This window comes from Chlorocebus sabaeus, chromosome 5 (assembly GCF_047675955.1).
Source record: "Chlorocebus sabaeus isolate Y175 chromosome 5, mChlSab1.0.hap1, whole genome shotgun sequence".
NCBI lineage: Eukaryota > Metazoa > Chordata > Mammalia > Primates > Cercopithecidae > Chlorocebus > Chlorocebus sabaeus.
This window is the reverse complement of record NC_132908.1, coordinates 80,575,161-80,591,447: the sequence shown is the minus strand read 5'-3', so window position 1 is coordinate 80,591,447 and position 16,287 is coordinate 80,575,161. Positions and strand designations below refer to the sequence as shown.

At 55.9% G+C, this 16,287-nt stretch overlaps 1 protein-coding gene across 1 annotated transcript; it reads right to left on the bottom strand.

Moving 5' to 3' along the window:
- Positions 1 to 245: 245 nt before the first annotated feature.
- Positions 246 to 13,532, bottom strand: OSGIN1 (oxidative stress induced growth inhibitor 1). Its single transcript, XM_007994199.3, has 6 exons — positions 13,402 to 13,532; positions 8,774 to 8,872; positions 7,133 to 7,269; positions 5,457 to 5,648; positions 5,144 to 5,235; positions 246 to 1,511 (listed from the first exon to the last, which is right to left on the bottom strand). The coding sequence occupies exons 2-6, from the start codon at positions 8,838 to 8,840 to the stop codon at positions 566 to 568; spliced, it is 1,434 nt and encodes a 477-aa protein (XP_007992390.3). The 5' UTR covers positions 8,841 to 8,872; positions 13,402 to 13,532; the 3' UTR covers positions 246 to 565.
- Positions 13,533 to 16,287: the final 2,755 nt, after the last annotated feature.

Sequence of the window (16,287 nt, the reverse complement as noted above, 5' to 3'; positions counted from 1 at the left end):
TCCGGGACACCACTCCCTGCACACACCCGCCACTGCCACCCCCAGGCTGTAGTACAGCTGCCCGCTTAACTGCCCCACACTTGGGGCACCATCCTTTGTACCCAAGGCCCCAGCCATGGACCTCATCCAGGACCACATGCCCCAGGACTCCTCCCCCAATCCCCTTCCCTCCCTTCCCCCGAGCCCAGTGCAGGCTCCTGGGAACACAGCTCCCTCCCTGAGCACAGAGTCCTCAGACGCATGAGTGCAGGTGGGCACTGGCTTTATTTGGGACCTGCTTCTGGAAGGCGCAGGCCTGCAGGTCTCCTGCTGGGTGCTCAGCTGGTCCTGGTGATCCCAGCTCACACCAGCAGCTTTCCCCCCAAATCCTAGGTCTAGGCCGACCCTGGCCTGTGGCCACTGTTACCACCTCAGACACTGGGATCCCTACTCCTCTTGACCCCAAAGGCCAGCTATGTGGGCTGACGCCCCTCCCTGGGGCATCTTTGGACGGGCCCTACATCCAGCAGGGATGTGGTCATCTTTGTCCTCTCAGGGCCTGGGAGCCAGCAGGTCTGGCCGGGTGTTAGGGTGGCTTCCTGGTTTCCTTCCTTAGCAGGGAGCTGGCCACAGCCAGGGCTCCCCCCTGCACAAACCTCACGAAGTTGTCCCCGGCCAGCGGCCCCATGGCGTACAGGCCCTCCTGGCGGGTGCTCTGGTAGGTGAAGGGGTCCACGTCAATGGGGTTCCTCTTGGTGCTCAGTGGCTGGTCAGGGTCCACTGCAAAGTCAGCCCCTGCCCCAGGCAGGAAGGAGAGGTCGGGGTGGGAGCCGATGAGGACCAGCACCAGGGAGACCTCAAACACCTTCTCGACACCCTTGAGGTCCTGGAACACGGCCTGGCAGTCTTCCTTGAAGCACAGCAGCTGGTGCCCGGGGAGGCTGCGGTAACCCTCGTAGGGGCTGGGTGACAGGATGGACTGCTCCCGCATCATCTGATGCACCTTGTGGTACTCAGGGTACAGCATCTTGGGCAGCTGGTTGAACACCAGGCCGGGGTCGTCCACGGCCCGGCGGAAGGCATGGATCACCGGGATGTTGTAGTGGCGGGCGTAGAGGACGGCATCAGCCGCTGACAGCCCCGCGCCAATGATGAGGACAGGGTCCGAGGCCGGGGTCAGCGCACCCACCCTTGTGGCTGCCTCCAGAGCGGACAGCTCATGGTGTATGAAGGGCAGGGCCTCCCCGGGGATGCCCAGCCGGGCTGGGCTGTCGAACGTGCCTGTGGCGAGGACCACGTTGCGGGCCCACAGCGAGAAGAGCTGCCGGCCCTGGTCCCTGCTCAGGAAGCCGCTCACCTGGAAGAGGGGGCTGGAGTCCTGGGCCCCACAGCTGTTGGGATTGGGGGTCCCCCACTCCACGGCTGTGACTACAGCACCGGACACAAAGTTATGCCCCAGACCCTTCTTGACCACGTAGTCCCTGTAGTAGTGGGCAATGTCCCCGGCTGTGGCCCGGCTGTTGCGAAGGCCTCTGTTGGGGAGGATGCAGGAGGCCAGAGTCAGACACTGTTAAGGGTTGGGGGGCTGGGTGGGATGGGAGAGGTCCAGGGCGGTATCAGGCCCTGGAGCTGGACTAAGCTGTAGCTGTAGGACTGGGCCAGGTAATTCAACCTCTCCAAGCCTCAGTCTCCTCTTCTGTAAAATGGAGCTAACAAGGGTACCTCCCTCAGGAGAGGTGGTATAGGGTAGTGTAGGGTGGTGTAGGGCGGGGTTCAGAGTGCAGCCTCCAGAGCCACACTGCCTGGGCTCGAATCCTGACTCTGCCATCAGGGAGCTGTGTCTGTTTCCCCAGTTTGCAAAATGAGGAAGATGTTGGTGGCAGGACCTATTTCGTGAGGTCGTGGAGAGAATTTGGTGAGCCGATAAAAACAAAGGGCTTAGGATGGAACCTGACTGGAAGGAAGTGCCACGTGAGGATAGGCCACCATGATTGTCACCTCAAAGGATTAAATATGGTATGATTCTGTTTTTATAGAGTTCAGAAACAGGCAGAACTCATCTATGGAAACGCACATCAAGAAAGGGTTACCTCTGGGGATGGGGAAGGGGGTCCTGGTCAGAAAGGACATGGGGGCTTCTGGGGAGAAGGTCGGTTTCTTGATTCTCTGTGCTTACCTTGAGAAATTTCATCAACCTGTACTCACAGGAGTTAGGTACTTTTCTATATGTAGCTATTTTTTGAATTTTATTTTATTATTATTTTTTGAGACAGAGTCTCACTCTGCTGCCCAGGCTGGAGTACTGTGGCATGATCTCAGCTTACTGCGGCCCCTGCTTCCTGGGCTCAAGCGATTCTCATGCCTGTGCCTCCTGAGTAGCTGGGACTACAGGCGTGCAGCGCCAAGCCTGGCTAATTTTTGTATTTTTATTAGAGATAGGGTATTGTGTTGGCCAGGATGGTCCGAACTCTTGACCTCAAGTGATCCACCGGCCTCGGCTTCCCAAAGTGCTGGGATTACAGGCTGACACCACTGCACCCGGCCCATATGTAGTCAATTTAAAAGTTGATTTAAAGACTCCCACGTGAGGCACTCACCATCATTCCCAGCCCACACAGCAGCAGGAGGTATTTTATTATCGTTGTTGTTGTTTTCATTGTCACTCTTTCCAGGGGCAGTGACTGCAGGCCCATTCTTGTGGGGGTTGAATGACAGGCTTTGGCATCATCCTGGCACCTTCCTGTATCTCACTGTGTGACCTTAGATGAGTTCATTTACCCAGCTTGTGGGCTCATGGTTCAGGATGAACTCCCTTAGGGGACAATCCTGTGCCACCTGCTGTCTGGCTACATGTAGCAGGAGCTGACAATGGACCCCCAAGGCCGTGCCAGTCAACCCAGCGCAGCTCGTCTGTGACCCTGGAATTTATCTCTGTGGGCCGCCTTCTCCTTTTCTCAGTTTTTGTAAAGGTTGTGATACAGAACGGTCCCAAGAGCATGTTCTGTGCAGAGTTATTTATAATAATGACACAATGGAAAGAATGAACGCGCCAGGGCTGGCAGGGGCTGGGTAACCTTGGCAGCCCCGTGAGGGCAGGGGGTGTGTCTGCGGTGGTTTTGTGCTCTGACGTCTAAGCCCAAGGCCTGGCACATAATGAGCATTTGGTGATTTGCTGGACTGGGGATGCTTACCCGCCTTTGGGAATATTGTGAGGCCATGTAAAAGGATGGTTTTGAACGCTGTGACATCGCCACATGAAATGCTTGGGATAGAATGTGAAAACGCAAAAGTAGGCTATGAAAGGCTGTGCTTACATGTGAAATGCAAGTTTCTGGCTGCCTACTAACACGTAGCTACACAAACCTGGGTGTCTTCCTGCCAGACATGCAGAAGAGTCTTTGCATCAAAGAGACAGTGAGGCCTGGAGGGGGACGCCTGGAGTGCCTGCCGTTGGGGACATAAGCCGGGTCACAGCCCTGGGGGCAGAGGACGCCGGGCTTCCCAAGAGGCAGACTGCACCCGGGCATCTGCGCTGGGGCAGCTTCTCACTTGGGTGGACACACCCGGGAGGAGCAGGGGCTGGAACTCCTTTATTCAGTGATTGAAACTGTGAGAGGAAAATCAATCTTGGGCCCCCGAATCACTAAGTTAAAGGAAAAGTCAAGCGGGGAACTGCTTAGGGCAAAGCTGCTGCCATCCTACTCAAGGTCTTCCCTCTGCTCACTGAGATAAATGCACATCTGATTGCCTGCTTCGGAAAGGCTCATCAGAAACTCAAGAATGCAACTGTCCCTCACCTGTCGGAGACCTGGAAACCCCCTCCCTGTTGGAGTTGTCTCGCCTCTGGACGGATCCAATGTCCATCTTACATACACTGATTGATGTCTCAAGTCTCCCTAATGTATACAGCCAGGCTGTGCCCCGACCACCTTGGGCACATGTTATCAGGACCTCCTGAGGCTGTGTCATGGTCATGCATCCTCAGCCTTGGCAATTAAACTTCCCAAATTAGCTGAGACCTGTCTCAGATATTCAGGGTTCACAAACCATTTCTCTAGGGTGGCCATGATGGGGCAGGAAGCCAGATGGGGAGAAAATACCCCAGCAGTGAAAGGGTGGGGAGAAGTGTGCGTTTCGGGTGAGCTGTTTTCCTTCTCCATTTCCAGTAATCTGCATGATCTTAGGTGAGTTAATTTACCCAACTTGTGGGCTATGGTTAAGGATGAAACTCACCTGTAGCAAAAGCATTAAAAAAAAGAAGAAAAAATAAAGTCATCCTATTAGCTGACCCAGAAAGATTGTTCTAGGGCAGGCTCAGAATAGAGGGAGGGGCTGAAGGGAGACCACAAGGACTGGGGGACCTGTGCCAGAGGCATGGGGCAGGGCGTGAGGGTCAGGGGCCAGCTGTTACCCCCTCCTTAGGGGCTGGGGCACTCCGGGGAGGCCCAGTTGGGGGCCATGTGACAGGATGGTCTGCTGCTTGCACGGGACAGGGGGTCCTCGGGGGAGCCCAGCTCTGTTGCTCAGCTCCACTCATGTGGGGTGGACAAGTCCTTTCCCTATCTGAGCCTCAGTTTCCCCCTCTGGAAGAAGAGGAAGACAGACCAGATGCACTCTGAAGCCCCTGTACATCTGGCTCCTGGGCTCAGTGTGGGGGGCCTGTGAAAGGAAAATAAATCTTGGGGCCCCCCAAATCACAAAGCTAAAGGGAAAAGTCAAGCTGAGAACTGCTGAGGGTCAACCTGCCTCCCCTTCTATTCAGTCACCCCTCTGCTCACAGAGATAGATGCATATCTGATCGCCTCATTTGGAGACGCTCATCAGAGCCTCAAAAGGATGCAACTGTTTATCTCTCACCTACCTGTGACCTGGAAGCCCCTCCCCGCTTCCTGCCTTTGCTTCAAGTTGGCCCACCTTTCCGGACCGAACCAGTGTACTTCTTACAAATACTGATTCACATCTCATGTCTCCCTAAAGTGTATAAAACCAAGCTGTGCCCGATCACCTTGGCTACACGTCCTTAGGACTTCCTGAGGCTGTGTAATGGGCGTGTCCTCAACCTTGGCAAAATAAACTTTCTAAAGTAACTGAGACCTGTCTCAGATTTTCTGGGTTCACAGGCCCAACCTTCCGTGTCCCCCAAGGCATCCTGGGGCAGCCTCACCTTCGCTTCTTCTGCATCCAGTCCTTGACCTCCAGGTCCGGGAGCCCCATCCACTGGCCTTGGCTCAGGGTCACCATGGAGCCTTCGATGGACTGCAGGAAAAGGAACGCTTTGGTCCAGGCCTCTGCTAACCTGAACCCATTTGGGGCTAGAGGGGATGGGAGGCCTTGGTTGGGGCTGGGTGGAGGGAGGAGGGAGAGGCAGGGTTGCGGGGTGGAGAATGAGGAAAGGGAGATGCCAGAGTCCCAGCTCCAAGTGGGGAGAATGAGGGAGAGAGCCCCCCCACAAGGCATGCCCTCGCTGCCCCACTTACGTGCCAGGCTCCCCCGGGGAGGTTCCGGCCCAGGACCACATGGGGGATGGCGTGCTCCTTCTGGTGCTTCCAGGTGAGGACCGACTTCATGTTTCCCCCAAAGTCTGTGTCTGGGCGCAGAAGGGCATCAAAGAGCAGGGCCACGGGGCTTTGGGATCGGCCTTCGAGGCCTTCAGACAGGTAGTCCAGGTCCTGGAGGGGGGCACAGGTCAGAGGGGCTGCTGGAGGAGGGCGGGGTCGTCTTCCCAGAGTCTCAGGCTGGGCAGGAATGTGGGGATTGGGGCTGGGCCATTTCCGTGGCACTGGAGGGTCTCAGAGAGATGCGCACACTGGGGGCGGTTTGAAGCTCTCATTTTGAGGGCTTTCCAGGAGGCCAAGGGCCCCAGAGTACAGAGCAAATGGGCAAGCTTAGATGAGACTGGGGCGATTGCCTGAGCCTACACCCCTACCCTAATATCAGCGTGGTCAGATCAGCTGGGGAGGTGCTGCGTCTTTGTTTTTGTTTTGTTTGTTTGTTTGTTTGTTTTTTGAGACGGAGTCTTGCTCTGCCGCCCAGGCTGGAGTGCAGTGGCTCGATCTCAGCTCACTGCAAGCTCCGCCTCCCGGGTTCGCGCCATTCTCCTGCCTCAGCCTCCTGAGTAGCTGGGACTACAGGCGCCCGCCACTTCGCCCGGCTACTTTTTTTGTATTTTTAGTAGAGGTGGGGTTTCACTGTGGTCTCGATCTCCTGACGTCGTGATCTGCCCGCCTCAGCCTCCCAAAGTGCTGGGATTACAGGCGTGAGCCACCGCGCCCGGCCGGCGGTGCTGCCTCTTCACAGTAGATAATGCAGGCGGGTTCTGACAAGTCCTGCAGCCATCCATCATTTACCTGTTTAATTTTGCCAAGCCCAGTGTGTCCCTGTTTTACTGGAGTGGGGACATTTTTCTCTGTATATTATACTGAGGAACTAGTATTCTATGGAGAGCATTTTGAAAAATACTGATCCAGATCAAATGGTCAAGACCTATTTCCTCATCCCCAGCTTGGGCGGGAGGGGAACAGGAGGAGGATGTATGCTGCCTGACGAGGGAGGTCAACAAGGGGAGGTCGTGGATGGGCACAGTGGAAAACAAGGGTATGGAAGGAGATTTGCAAACCCTTGTGGGCAGGAGGTAGTGGGACTGAAATATCTATGGCAGAGTTTCTCAACCTTGGCCCCACTGACATTTGAGCCAGATCGTTCTTTGTAGCTAGAACAAAGTCATCCAAATGTCAGTGGGGCCAAGGTTGAGAAACTCCACCGCAGATATTTCAGTTCCACCACCCTCGCTGTCCTGTGCAGTGTTGGACGTTTGCCAGCATCCCTGGCCTCCACCCTGCTAGATTTGGTAGTACCGCCACCCTGCCATGACAACCCAAATTGTCGCCAGACATTGCCAGGTGCCCCCGAGGAGAAAAATCATCCCTTCCTTGAGAACCACGGGTCTAGGGCATAGTGAGTCCTAGACCATGTGGCATTTGTGGGTCTCTGATTTCTCTTTCATGGTCTCTCTGGCTGACTTTGTGGACTCTTGAATTCTGTATTCGGTCTTGTTTCCAGCAAACACACACTTTTGTTTTTCCCTGGGAAAGCTGCGGTAGTTTTCCAAGGGCGGGTGTGTCCTCCCCAGAGCTCCGGCCCCAGGCTGACCCACCTGGTCCAGGATGGAGACCCCCGGGGCCTCGGTGAGCTTCCTCTGCAGCAGGGGGTGTGGGTGGACAGCATCTGGCTTCACGTAGGGTGTGTAGCCGGAGAGCAGGTACGACAGGCAGATACCAGAGGGGCCGTTACCTGGGGAGAGAGGGTGGAGGTTAAAGGGGGTGGCCTTTTCAGGTGGGAGACACTACTGTGGAACACTTTGATCTAGATGTGGCACATTCATTCATTTATCCTTCATTCATAAAAATAAAATATTGATTAAGCCCTTAGCCTGTGCCAGACACTGTGCCTAATGATAATTTAAAAAAGAAGGAATGGACAACTGCTGAGAGCTTCTTCTGTGCCAGGAATTGTACTGAGAGCTTTTGCAATAGCCTCACAATAGCTTCAGTGAGGTAAGTGCTACTCTTTTCCTCCTTTTATCCTTAAGGAAATGTGTACAGAGAGGTTAAGTAACTTGCCCGTGGTCACATGGCTGGAAGGTAGATGAGCCGGGATTAAAACCCAGACAGAGGGAACCTCTGACAACATGACTGAGATTCTGAGATTGCTAAGAACTAGGTCAGGTGGATGAGTGAATGTAGCACAGACTGCTACGTGGCCTGGGGGCGAGCTTGAGTGGTGGGTGCTCGTGGGCACTCAGGGGTGCCGGGCCACCTGTTGGGTCTGCTGCTTGCATGTCTGAAGAACTGCGCCACCATCTGTGGTGCTTCCTGGGCAATTCACCAGGCACAGCCCTGTGATAGCGCTTCTCTTTTTATCTGTCCTTTCCCCTCTCCTTATCTCGTCTGATTCAGAATATTACTCATATGTAGGATACCAGGAGGAACCATAAGAAATCACAGGCACCCATCTGTTTTTGCCTTACAGAAATGACCATCTCACGTGGCTCAACTGGACGTCTGCATACTGGGGGGTCATCTGTCCCCATTTTTGCAGACAGAGGACAGGAATTATAAGCAGCTGCTGTGTGTCCTCTCGTGTGGGCACCTAGCACAGTGCTGGGCACAGGGTAGTCATGGGACCACTGCGGGCTCAGGACCAGGCCTCCCTGCCCCACGCTGGGTTGCCTCCAGCTGATGGGTGTGTTCTAGAGCCCTGGGTTCTCGGAGGTGTAAAAGGGAATGATAGTTTATAAACAGCTAAGCCTAGCACTGGCCACATAGTAAACGCTCAATGGCTTAATTTAAAGACCACTGTAAAGAGGCCAGGCCTGGGCCAAGCATGGTGGTTCACACCTATAATCCCAGCACTTTGGGAGGCTGAGGCAGGCAGATCACTTGAGGTCAGGAGTTCGAGACCAGCCTGGCTGACATGGCGAAACCCCGTCTCTACTAAAAATACAAAAGTTAGCTGGGCGTGGTGGCAGCCACCTGTAATCCCAGCTACTGGGGAGGCTGAGGCAGGAGAATCGCTTGAGCTCGGGAGGCAGAGGTTGCAGTGAGCCAAGATCGCACCACTGCACTCCAGCCTGGGTGACAGAGTGAGACTTTGTCTCAAAACAAAAACAAACAAACAAAACCCCGAAATACAAAAAAAAAAGGCCAGGCCTGGACTTGCCCAGCTCCTGCCCTCAGACCTGGGGGGTACCCGGAAGGCTCAGCGGAGCCCCTCCCCGGCTGCGGCTGACACTCACCCACGATGATGACTGGGAGGGGCTCTGAGCTGCTGGCACCGAGGTGGTCCTTTCCGGAGGAGCTCATGGCTGGTGGGCGGCTTGGGGCTGGCGGTGGACCTGGAGCGGGGGAGAGGGGAAGGAAGAGCACGTTTGGGTGAGGCCTGGGTGTCCACACAGCCACTTCACCTTCCAGCTAGGGTGGCCTCCTGTGGCCCCTAGGGTCTTGTCCGGGGTCCCCGTGAGGCATATCTGATGGGACTCCCTTCTTGCTCCCACACAGCCTCTGCTCCGAACAGCCCGTCTGCCCCACCCCCTCCCCGGTCATGCAGGACGTGACCTTCCCTCCTCTGGCCTGGTTGCCCCAGGCAGCCACTGTCCCTCTGAGCCTCACTCTACTCTCCCATCTCACTGGAGCAGCAACAGTCCCCGAAGCTCATTATCTGTCTTCCCGAGAGGCCGTTCCTGGCCAACCCTACCAGGCCCTTCTGTGGGCCACAGCCCTCGAGTCCCAGTGTGGCCTGATGGACTTTGGAGTCGTCACCCAGCCCTGGTAAGTTGCTCCCTATCCCATTCCTGGGCCTCTCTGGGTCTCAGTTTCCTCATCTGTAAAATGGAAGCAGTGGGTCCCTACCTCCTAGGATGGTTGAGGGACGCAGTGGGGTCACAGACGGGAAGCACCTGCCTGGAGTGAATTTGCCACGGGGAAAGGGCTAGTGCTGTGGCCTGCCCCAGGGGCTGGGCTGGACTTGGGGAAATGGAAGCAGTGGCCAGGTTTGGGGACGTGCCGGTGAATCTGCCATCTCTGGGGCAGCTGCGCCCTCTGCTGGCCCCAGGCCCAAATCGCTCAAAGGGACTCAGGTGCTGGTCCTAGAGCTGCCAGTGCCCAGAGGGGCATCAGACCCACCTTCTCCCCACACCAGCTCGCAGAGGACACTAGCCTCACACGAGGGCCAACACCCTTGTGGGCACAGGGATGGTGAGCATTTGGCACTTACTCTGTACCGGGTATTTGACATGCTTTTTCTCCTATCCGCCTCACACTGACCCTGTGCAGTCCTGGCCGTGTTAATGTCCCATTCCACAGATGTGTGAACGGGGCTCAGAGAGGTCGCACAACCTTCTCAGTGTCGTGCAGCTGGCTTTGAAACCCAGGGCTCACTGGTGCCAAGACCCTGCCAGTGCCACCACCCACGCCATTCGGCCTGTCCCCCATGGAGATCCAGGTGCCACACTCACAGGGGAAAGACTGAGTGGGAGGGCACTGGGCTTGGACCATCCAGAGTGGCCAGGGGTGGGGGCCCAGGGTCACCTGCCTCCAGAATTCTTCCAGAGAAAGTGGGAATCTGGATTTCTATGCGAATTATCTGATTTGAAGAAGTTCGCAATGAATGAAAGCACAGTTTTGGAAGATCCTTAACAGGCCAGCCAAACACAGCTGAGACCAGTGTGTGGCCTCTGATAGGTGCAGGGTGACAGAAACACCATCGTCCACGTCCAGGCAGGCTCTGAGGAGATGGATGAGAGACTGCCATACAGATGGGCCACTGAGAGGACCCGAGTGTTGCCCCCGCAGTGACAACAACTGACCTTCTCACAGCACTCTACAGTGGGAAGGAGGCTGCATCTAAGGAGCAGCATCCACCCGCTCAGCAGCCTTGACAGGTGAGCCCCGTCACCTCCGTCCTGCAGGTGAGGAGAAGGAGGCTCCGAGGGTGAGGATGAGCCCAGCAGGGAAGGGGTCTGTCAGGGACCCCTGTGTTGGTGCTCTCTGCTCCCCTGAGCGCAGCCTTCCTTGCCTCCGCTGGGGTGGGGGCCAGGGACAGCTTCCGTGTCCTGTCTAGGCAAGCCCGTAGGCCCAGCACCCAAGACCTCCTCCTCCCTTTCCGGAGAGAAGGAAGGTGACATCCTGCAGTCGCCAGGGACCACATGGCCTCTTCCTGCCCGGCTCCCTGCAAGGCCCCAGGATGCCTGCCTGGGGAGGGGATTTCAGGGTGACGCCACCACCAATTATAATAATAGTGATAGTCACCAGAACAACAAAGGCAGCATGTGGCTGACATTTCCATACTTCGGTGGAGTGGGCTGCGTGCCAGGCATGATCTCAACACTTAATACACATTAACAAACTGAATCCTTATTTAATCGGGTTGTTGTAAGTACTCTGAGGGCCAGAGAGTTTCTCACGGCCCTTTACAGTCTGCAAGGTGGTTGAACCAGCTTTCACAGGCTGGGCTGGATCGGAGCCCAGGTCGCCCTGCTCCAGAGCCTTCTCTGTGCCCTGAGGGCTGTGACAGCTCCCGCTGAGACCCCTCTGCCGGGTGGAACGTGCAGTGTCCATTCCAGGGTCCCCCACTGCTCTGTCACAGCGCTAGTGGCAGGCGGGGAGGCAGAGGGACAGCTGATGACCTGGTGTTCTGGCCGGGATCATTTCTCATTGACCCTGAGCGCTGGGTATACCCAGAGGCCTTGGAGAATAGGACTGCGGGTCCCAGACAGCTTTCTCTGGCTTGCTCCTGGTACCCTCGAATGGCTCCGAGCCCCTCAGTCCTCATCATGGTCCGCGGGAACAGCAGCCACTGGGGAGCACGGGACCTCCTGGTAAGGGGCTTCCCCACATTACCTCCTTTGATCCTCCTAGCAACCCACTTTGCAGATGAGGAGACTGAGGCTTGGAGAGGTGAAGCCATGCCCTGAGGCTATCGAGCCAGTGGGTGATGGAACCCATATTTGATCCCCGTGGACTGACCCCCCAGACACCCCAACCCCTTCCCCAAACGGGTGAGCCAACCTGCTCCGTCTGCCCCAGTGCACCCGCCCTGGGCCGTGCCCTGCCCCTCCTTTGTTCTTTTGGATTCTCCCACCACTCTGAGAAAGACACTTGCAGGAGCCCCTGTTGGCCAGTGAGGAATCAGAACTGGCTGCCCCTTACCACCCCCTGCAGGCAGCAGAGGGCACTGATTTACCGCCAGGGCTTTGGGGCTCCAAGTCCAGGGCTCCCTCCTGAGACTGTCCTCAGACACCTGAACAGAAGCTTCTGGATGCCACATACGTTGAGGTCACCACCCAGGGGCTGGACCTGAGAAGTCACTTCCTGTGCAGAGTGACCCAGGACTCCCCAAAGTCCCAAGCAGCTTGACGCTGTCACCCATTACCTCAGACAAATATGCTGCTAACTTACAAAAGAGCATTCAAAAGTTTCATTTCAATTCTTTTTGTGCTTTTCAGTTTTATGGAGTTGGAAGAATCAATTTTTAATGTTATCTTTTTAACTCCCTTTGATTGAAGATGGCAGTTGATGGAAAGAAGTTCACATTAAAAATTGATGTTTCAGGCCGGGCGCGGTGGCTCAAGCCTGTAATCCCAGCACTTTGGGAGGCCGAGGCGGGCGGATCACAAGGTCAGGAGATTGAGACCATCCTGGCTAACACGGTGAAACCCCGTCTCTACTAAAAATACAAAAAAACTAACCGGGCGAGGTGGCGGGCGCCTGTAGTCCCAGCTATTCGGGAGGCTGAGGCAGGAGAATGGCGTAAACCCAGGGAGGCGGAGCTTGCAGTGAGCCGAGATCGCGCCACTGCACTCCAGCCTGGGGGACAGAGCAAGACTCCGTCTCAAAAAAAAAAAAAAAAAAAAAAAAAAAAAAAAAATTGATGTTTCAAATCTCACAAAGTCAAATATGATAAAAGAAATGAAAACAGTTGCACCTTCGACTGATGTTTCTTTCAAGTGTGCGGCATTTGTACTTCTGAGGTTGTTAAAGCTGCAAACTGCTCTGAGACTCTGGGACACCTGTATGTCTGCATTTCTTTGGCACCTCTAGTGGCCATTTACTCATTTGCCTTTGAAGACACCCCAAGAGGTGGGCTTTCTCATCCCCATTGTGCAGAGGAAGAAACGCCCTTCAGGAGGAGTGGGCGTCTTGCCTCAGGTCACCTAGGAGTGTCCAAGACCATGGCCATGTGACAAATCTTAGTTCTGCCAAGTCCCCTCCAGTAAAACAGCTGATAACAGGGAGACCAAGAAAGTGACATGAAGCCCTGGGGAGGCTAAAGTGGGAGGAGGTGGTCTGTCCACGCAAGCCGCACTTGCTGTTTATCAGAGATGAGCCCTCACCCCAGTGCCGCACACCTGGAGCCCAGGATCTCCTGCAGTTCCCCAGCCTCCCAGGGGCCGCCCTCCCGACCCACCGCACTCTTGAGCCTCCTGAGAGAAGCTAAGTCGCTGGGACCTCTGGGGCTGGGGGCTGTTCATGGGCACCCATGGCTCCATCCCTCCTGAGCAGAAGCAGAAACCCGGAGGGCACCCAGCCTGGCTGCTGATACAGTGGCCTTAGAACAGCTGGGCTGGCCACACCCCTCTTTCCTGCTAGGAACGGCGGTTACATGGGCCAGGGTACGCTGGGACTGTGGCTGCTTCAGCTGCTTGGCTGAGGGTGCCAGGGACACAGCTGAGGATCCGGGAGGAACCTGGGGTAGGGGAGAATCCTGCCAGGCTCCAGAGAACCCAGGGGAGGGCTTCCACTCAGGACCGCCCGGGATCACTGCCTGGCGCCAGGGCTCTGCAGACCCTCCAGTCCATCTGGGCCTGCCACTGGTGCCTGGGATGTGCCTGATTCCCTGCCCCGGAGCCTGGCCCCGGACACTCACCTGACAGGCAGTGGTGCGGGAGCCCGGCGAGCCTGGCCAAGTTGTGCTCTAGGAGGGTCAGGGGATCACAGATCACAGAGTCCCCCGTGAGATCGGGACACCCATTACCCCGTGGGGATCCAAGAGGCTCTGAGAGGCCAGAGGGAAGTGAGGGTATTTCACAGGGAGGGAGGAGGCGGCGCAGGCAGTGGGCGGGGCCAGGAAAATCACTTTCATAAGCGTGAGTCAGCAGGGACCCGTGATGAATGAACTTGCACACTGGGCGGGTGTCACGCTGCCTGCCTCATGGCCAGCCTTAAAGGGCCCCTGCTGGGCAGCCTGCCAGGGGGCCTAGGGTGACGCTCCCTCCCAGCCACCTCCCCCCAGCCAGACCCCCATCCCCAGGGCTCAGTCTCTGGAGGAGGAACCAGTGACCTCTGAATGAGCCAGCCTGGCCTTTCCCACAAGGAGGAGGAGATGGCTTTGTCCGGCACACAAAGTAAACCCGTCCAGTTCCCTCATTCCACCAGGATTCTACTGCACCCTCCAGACCCAAAAGCCCTCTGGCACCAGCCTGCCTGGGCTGAGAATCCAGCTTTGCCATTTCTTGCCTGCAGGGCTCTGGCAAGCTGCTTAGGGCCCACACCTCAGTTTTCTCATCTGAAAACTGGGGCCAAGTCACAGACTGTCTCTGCCAGAGTGGCTGTGAGGGTTTAAATGACATCTTTCTGGGCTACCACGCTTAGAACTTGAAGCCTGTTCCCTGGCTCTTCTCTCCTGTTTTGTGTGGGTAGCACTGTACACCCCACACCTTGCTGTTTCCTAATTATTATTATTATTATTATTATTATTATTTGAGACAGAGTTTAGCTCTTGTTTCCCAGGCTGGGGTGCAACGGCGTGATCTCGGTTCACTGCAACCTACACCTCCCGGGCTCAAGCGATTCCCCTGCCTCAGCCTCCTGAGTGGCTGAGATTACAGGCGTGCGCCACCACGCCCGGTGATTTTATATTTTTAGTAGAGATAGGGTTTCACCATGTTGGCAAGGCTGGTCTGGAACTCCCGACCTCAGATGATCTGCCTGCCTCAGCCTTCTAAAGTGCTGGGATTACAGGCGAGATACCGCACCCGGCCTGTTTCTGAATTATTTTATTGTCTCTCTTCCCAAACCAGAAGGTGAGCTCTGTGTGGGCAGGAAGGCGTATTCGCGACTGCTCTACCCAGCATCTAGAATAGCACTTAGCACACATAGGTGCCCAATATCGCTTAAACAGAAGGGAGGCAGGGAGGGGGGAGGGAAGTAGGGAGGGACGGAGGGAAGGAGGGAGGGAGGAAGGCAGGGAGGGAGGGAGGAAGGCAGGGAGGGAGGGAAGCAGGGAGGGAGGGAGGGAAGTAGGGAGGGAGGAGGGCAGGAAGGAGGGAGGAAGGCAGGGAGGGAGGGAAGGAGGGAGGGAGGGAAAGAGGGAGGAAGGCAGGGAGGGAGGGAAAGAGGGAGGGAGGGAAAGAGGGAGGAAGGCAGGGAGGGAGGGAGGGAGGAAGCTGACACGGTACACACATAGACCTCAGTGTATATTCGCTGTTATTTTCAGTGTTGATGTTGTTGTAGAGCTCATCCTCCCATCTGCCACCTTGGAGGGGTGGGGGATGGGGGGTGCACCTTTGAGTGCAAACTTTAAGAGGAAACCAAAACCAGTAAACAAAATAAGATTTTGAGGCAATTAAAAAAATCTAAATTAATGCAAAAAAGCCAGGATAAACCCAGACAGCTTCCAGAGCAGTGCCTTGGGGCTGATGCAAAAGGAGAACCAGGACTTCCGATGCTGTGTTTATAATAAAAGTTTGATCTTTTTTTCATTCTGGATTTTTTTTCATGAATTTTGATTTGTAAGAAGACTGCATGTGCACAGTATGTATTCTGGTGATGAGGGTGCTTTGGTGCCGCTAACATTTTGTGCCTGAGGTGATGCCTCATCCTCCTCACCCTCATCCTGGACCTGGTGGCCACAGCCCTGCCCTGAAGTCACGTACAGCCTGGAAACCACAGCCCAGGGCCCCAGAGCATCTGCCGGCAGGGCTGGGGCTGGGTCCTGGTGAAAAACACTTCTGATAAGGTGAGAGTAGCAGGAACCTACAGAGGGGAGGGAGGGAGGGAGGGAGAGAGAGAAGATGAGAATGTTGTGCATGTGGGCACATGTGCTCATGTGTGCATGTGTGTGTGTACCTGTGTGCCAGTGCTGGCACTAAGGGAGGGCCTGATGGCTGGCGGTAAGGGTTTAGGGGGCAGAATGAGAAGCTGGGGTGAAAAAGCTTAGGAAAGAGGTTAGACACAGTTGGGTCCACATGCACAGAGGGCCAGGAGGGCTGGGGAGAAAGCCAGGACTGAGCTGGGTCTCTCCTTCCCCTCCTCTGCTTCCCTGGGTGACCTGTGCCCAGGGCCCTGTGATCGGAGAGCCCAGAGTTTGGTTTAATGCTCTGCTGCCACTGCCTTAAAATTCTTAATTTTGAACATGAATGTCCTGAATTTCCATTTAGTACTTGGCCCCAAAATCACATGATGTGTCCAGCCTGGGGCTGCATGCACCCTGCATGAGGCTGGGTAGGTGGGAGCTGTCTGTGGGTTCAGCCCTGGCGGGCTGGGTAGGCTTTGACGAGGCATAGTCCCCTCAGCCTCAGTTTTAACCAAAGGAAATGGGCCCTCGTATTCCTTTCCTCCCGGGGCCCTCAACAGCAGTGTCCCACAGGGTGGGTGGGGGGGCGGGGGGAGCAGGAAGCCCCTTGCTCTGAGCCTCGGCTCCTGGCCAGTGTCTAGCCCCACCACAGGTGTGCTGTGTGACCTGGGGTGGGAAGCCTCCCTCTCTGGGCTTCTGTTCCAGCTGCAGCCTTGTGATGAACACTCTCTCACACTC

What these genes read in the sequence shown, in the direction of transcription:
- OSGIN1 (XM_007994199.3), bottom strand. Translation starts at nt 8,840, where the DNA reads ATGAGCTCCTCCGGAAAGGACCACCTCGGTGCCAGCAGCTCAGAGCCC. An exon ending in GGGTCTCCATCCTGGACCAG is followed by an intron (nt 5,649 to 7,132) that starts GTGGGTCAGCCT and finishes GCCCCCCTCCAG; the next exon opens with GACCTGGACTACCTGTCTGA. An exon ending in TGGATGCAGAAGAAGCGAAG is followed by an intron (nt 1,512 to 5,143) that starts GTGAGGCTGCCC and finishes CCTCCCCAACAG; the next exon opens with AGGCCTTCGCAACAGCCGGG.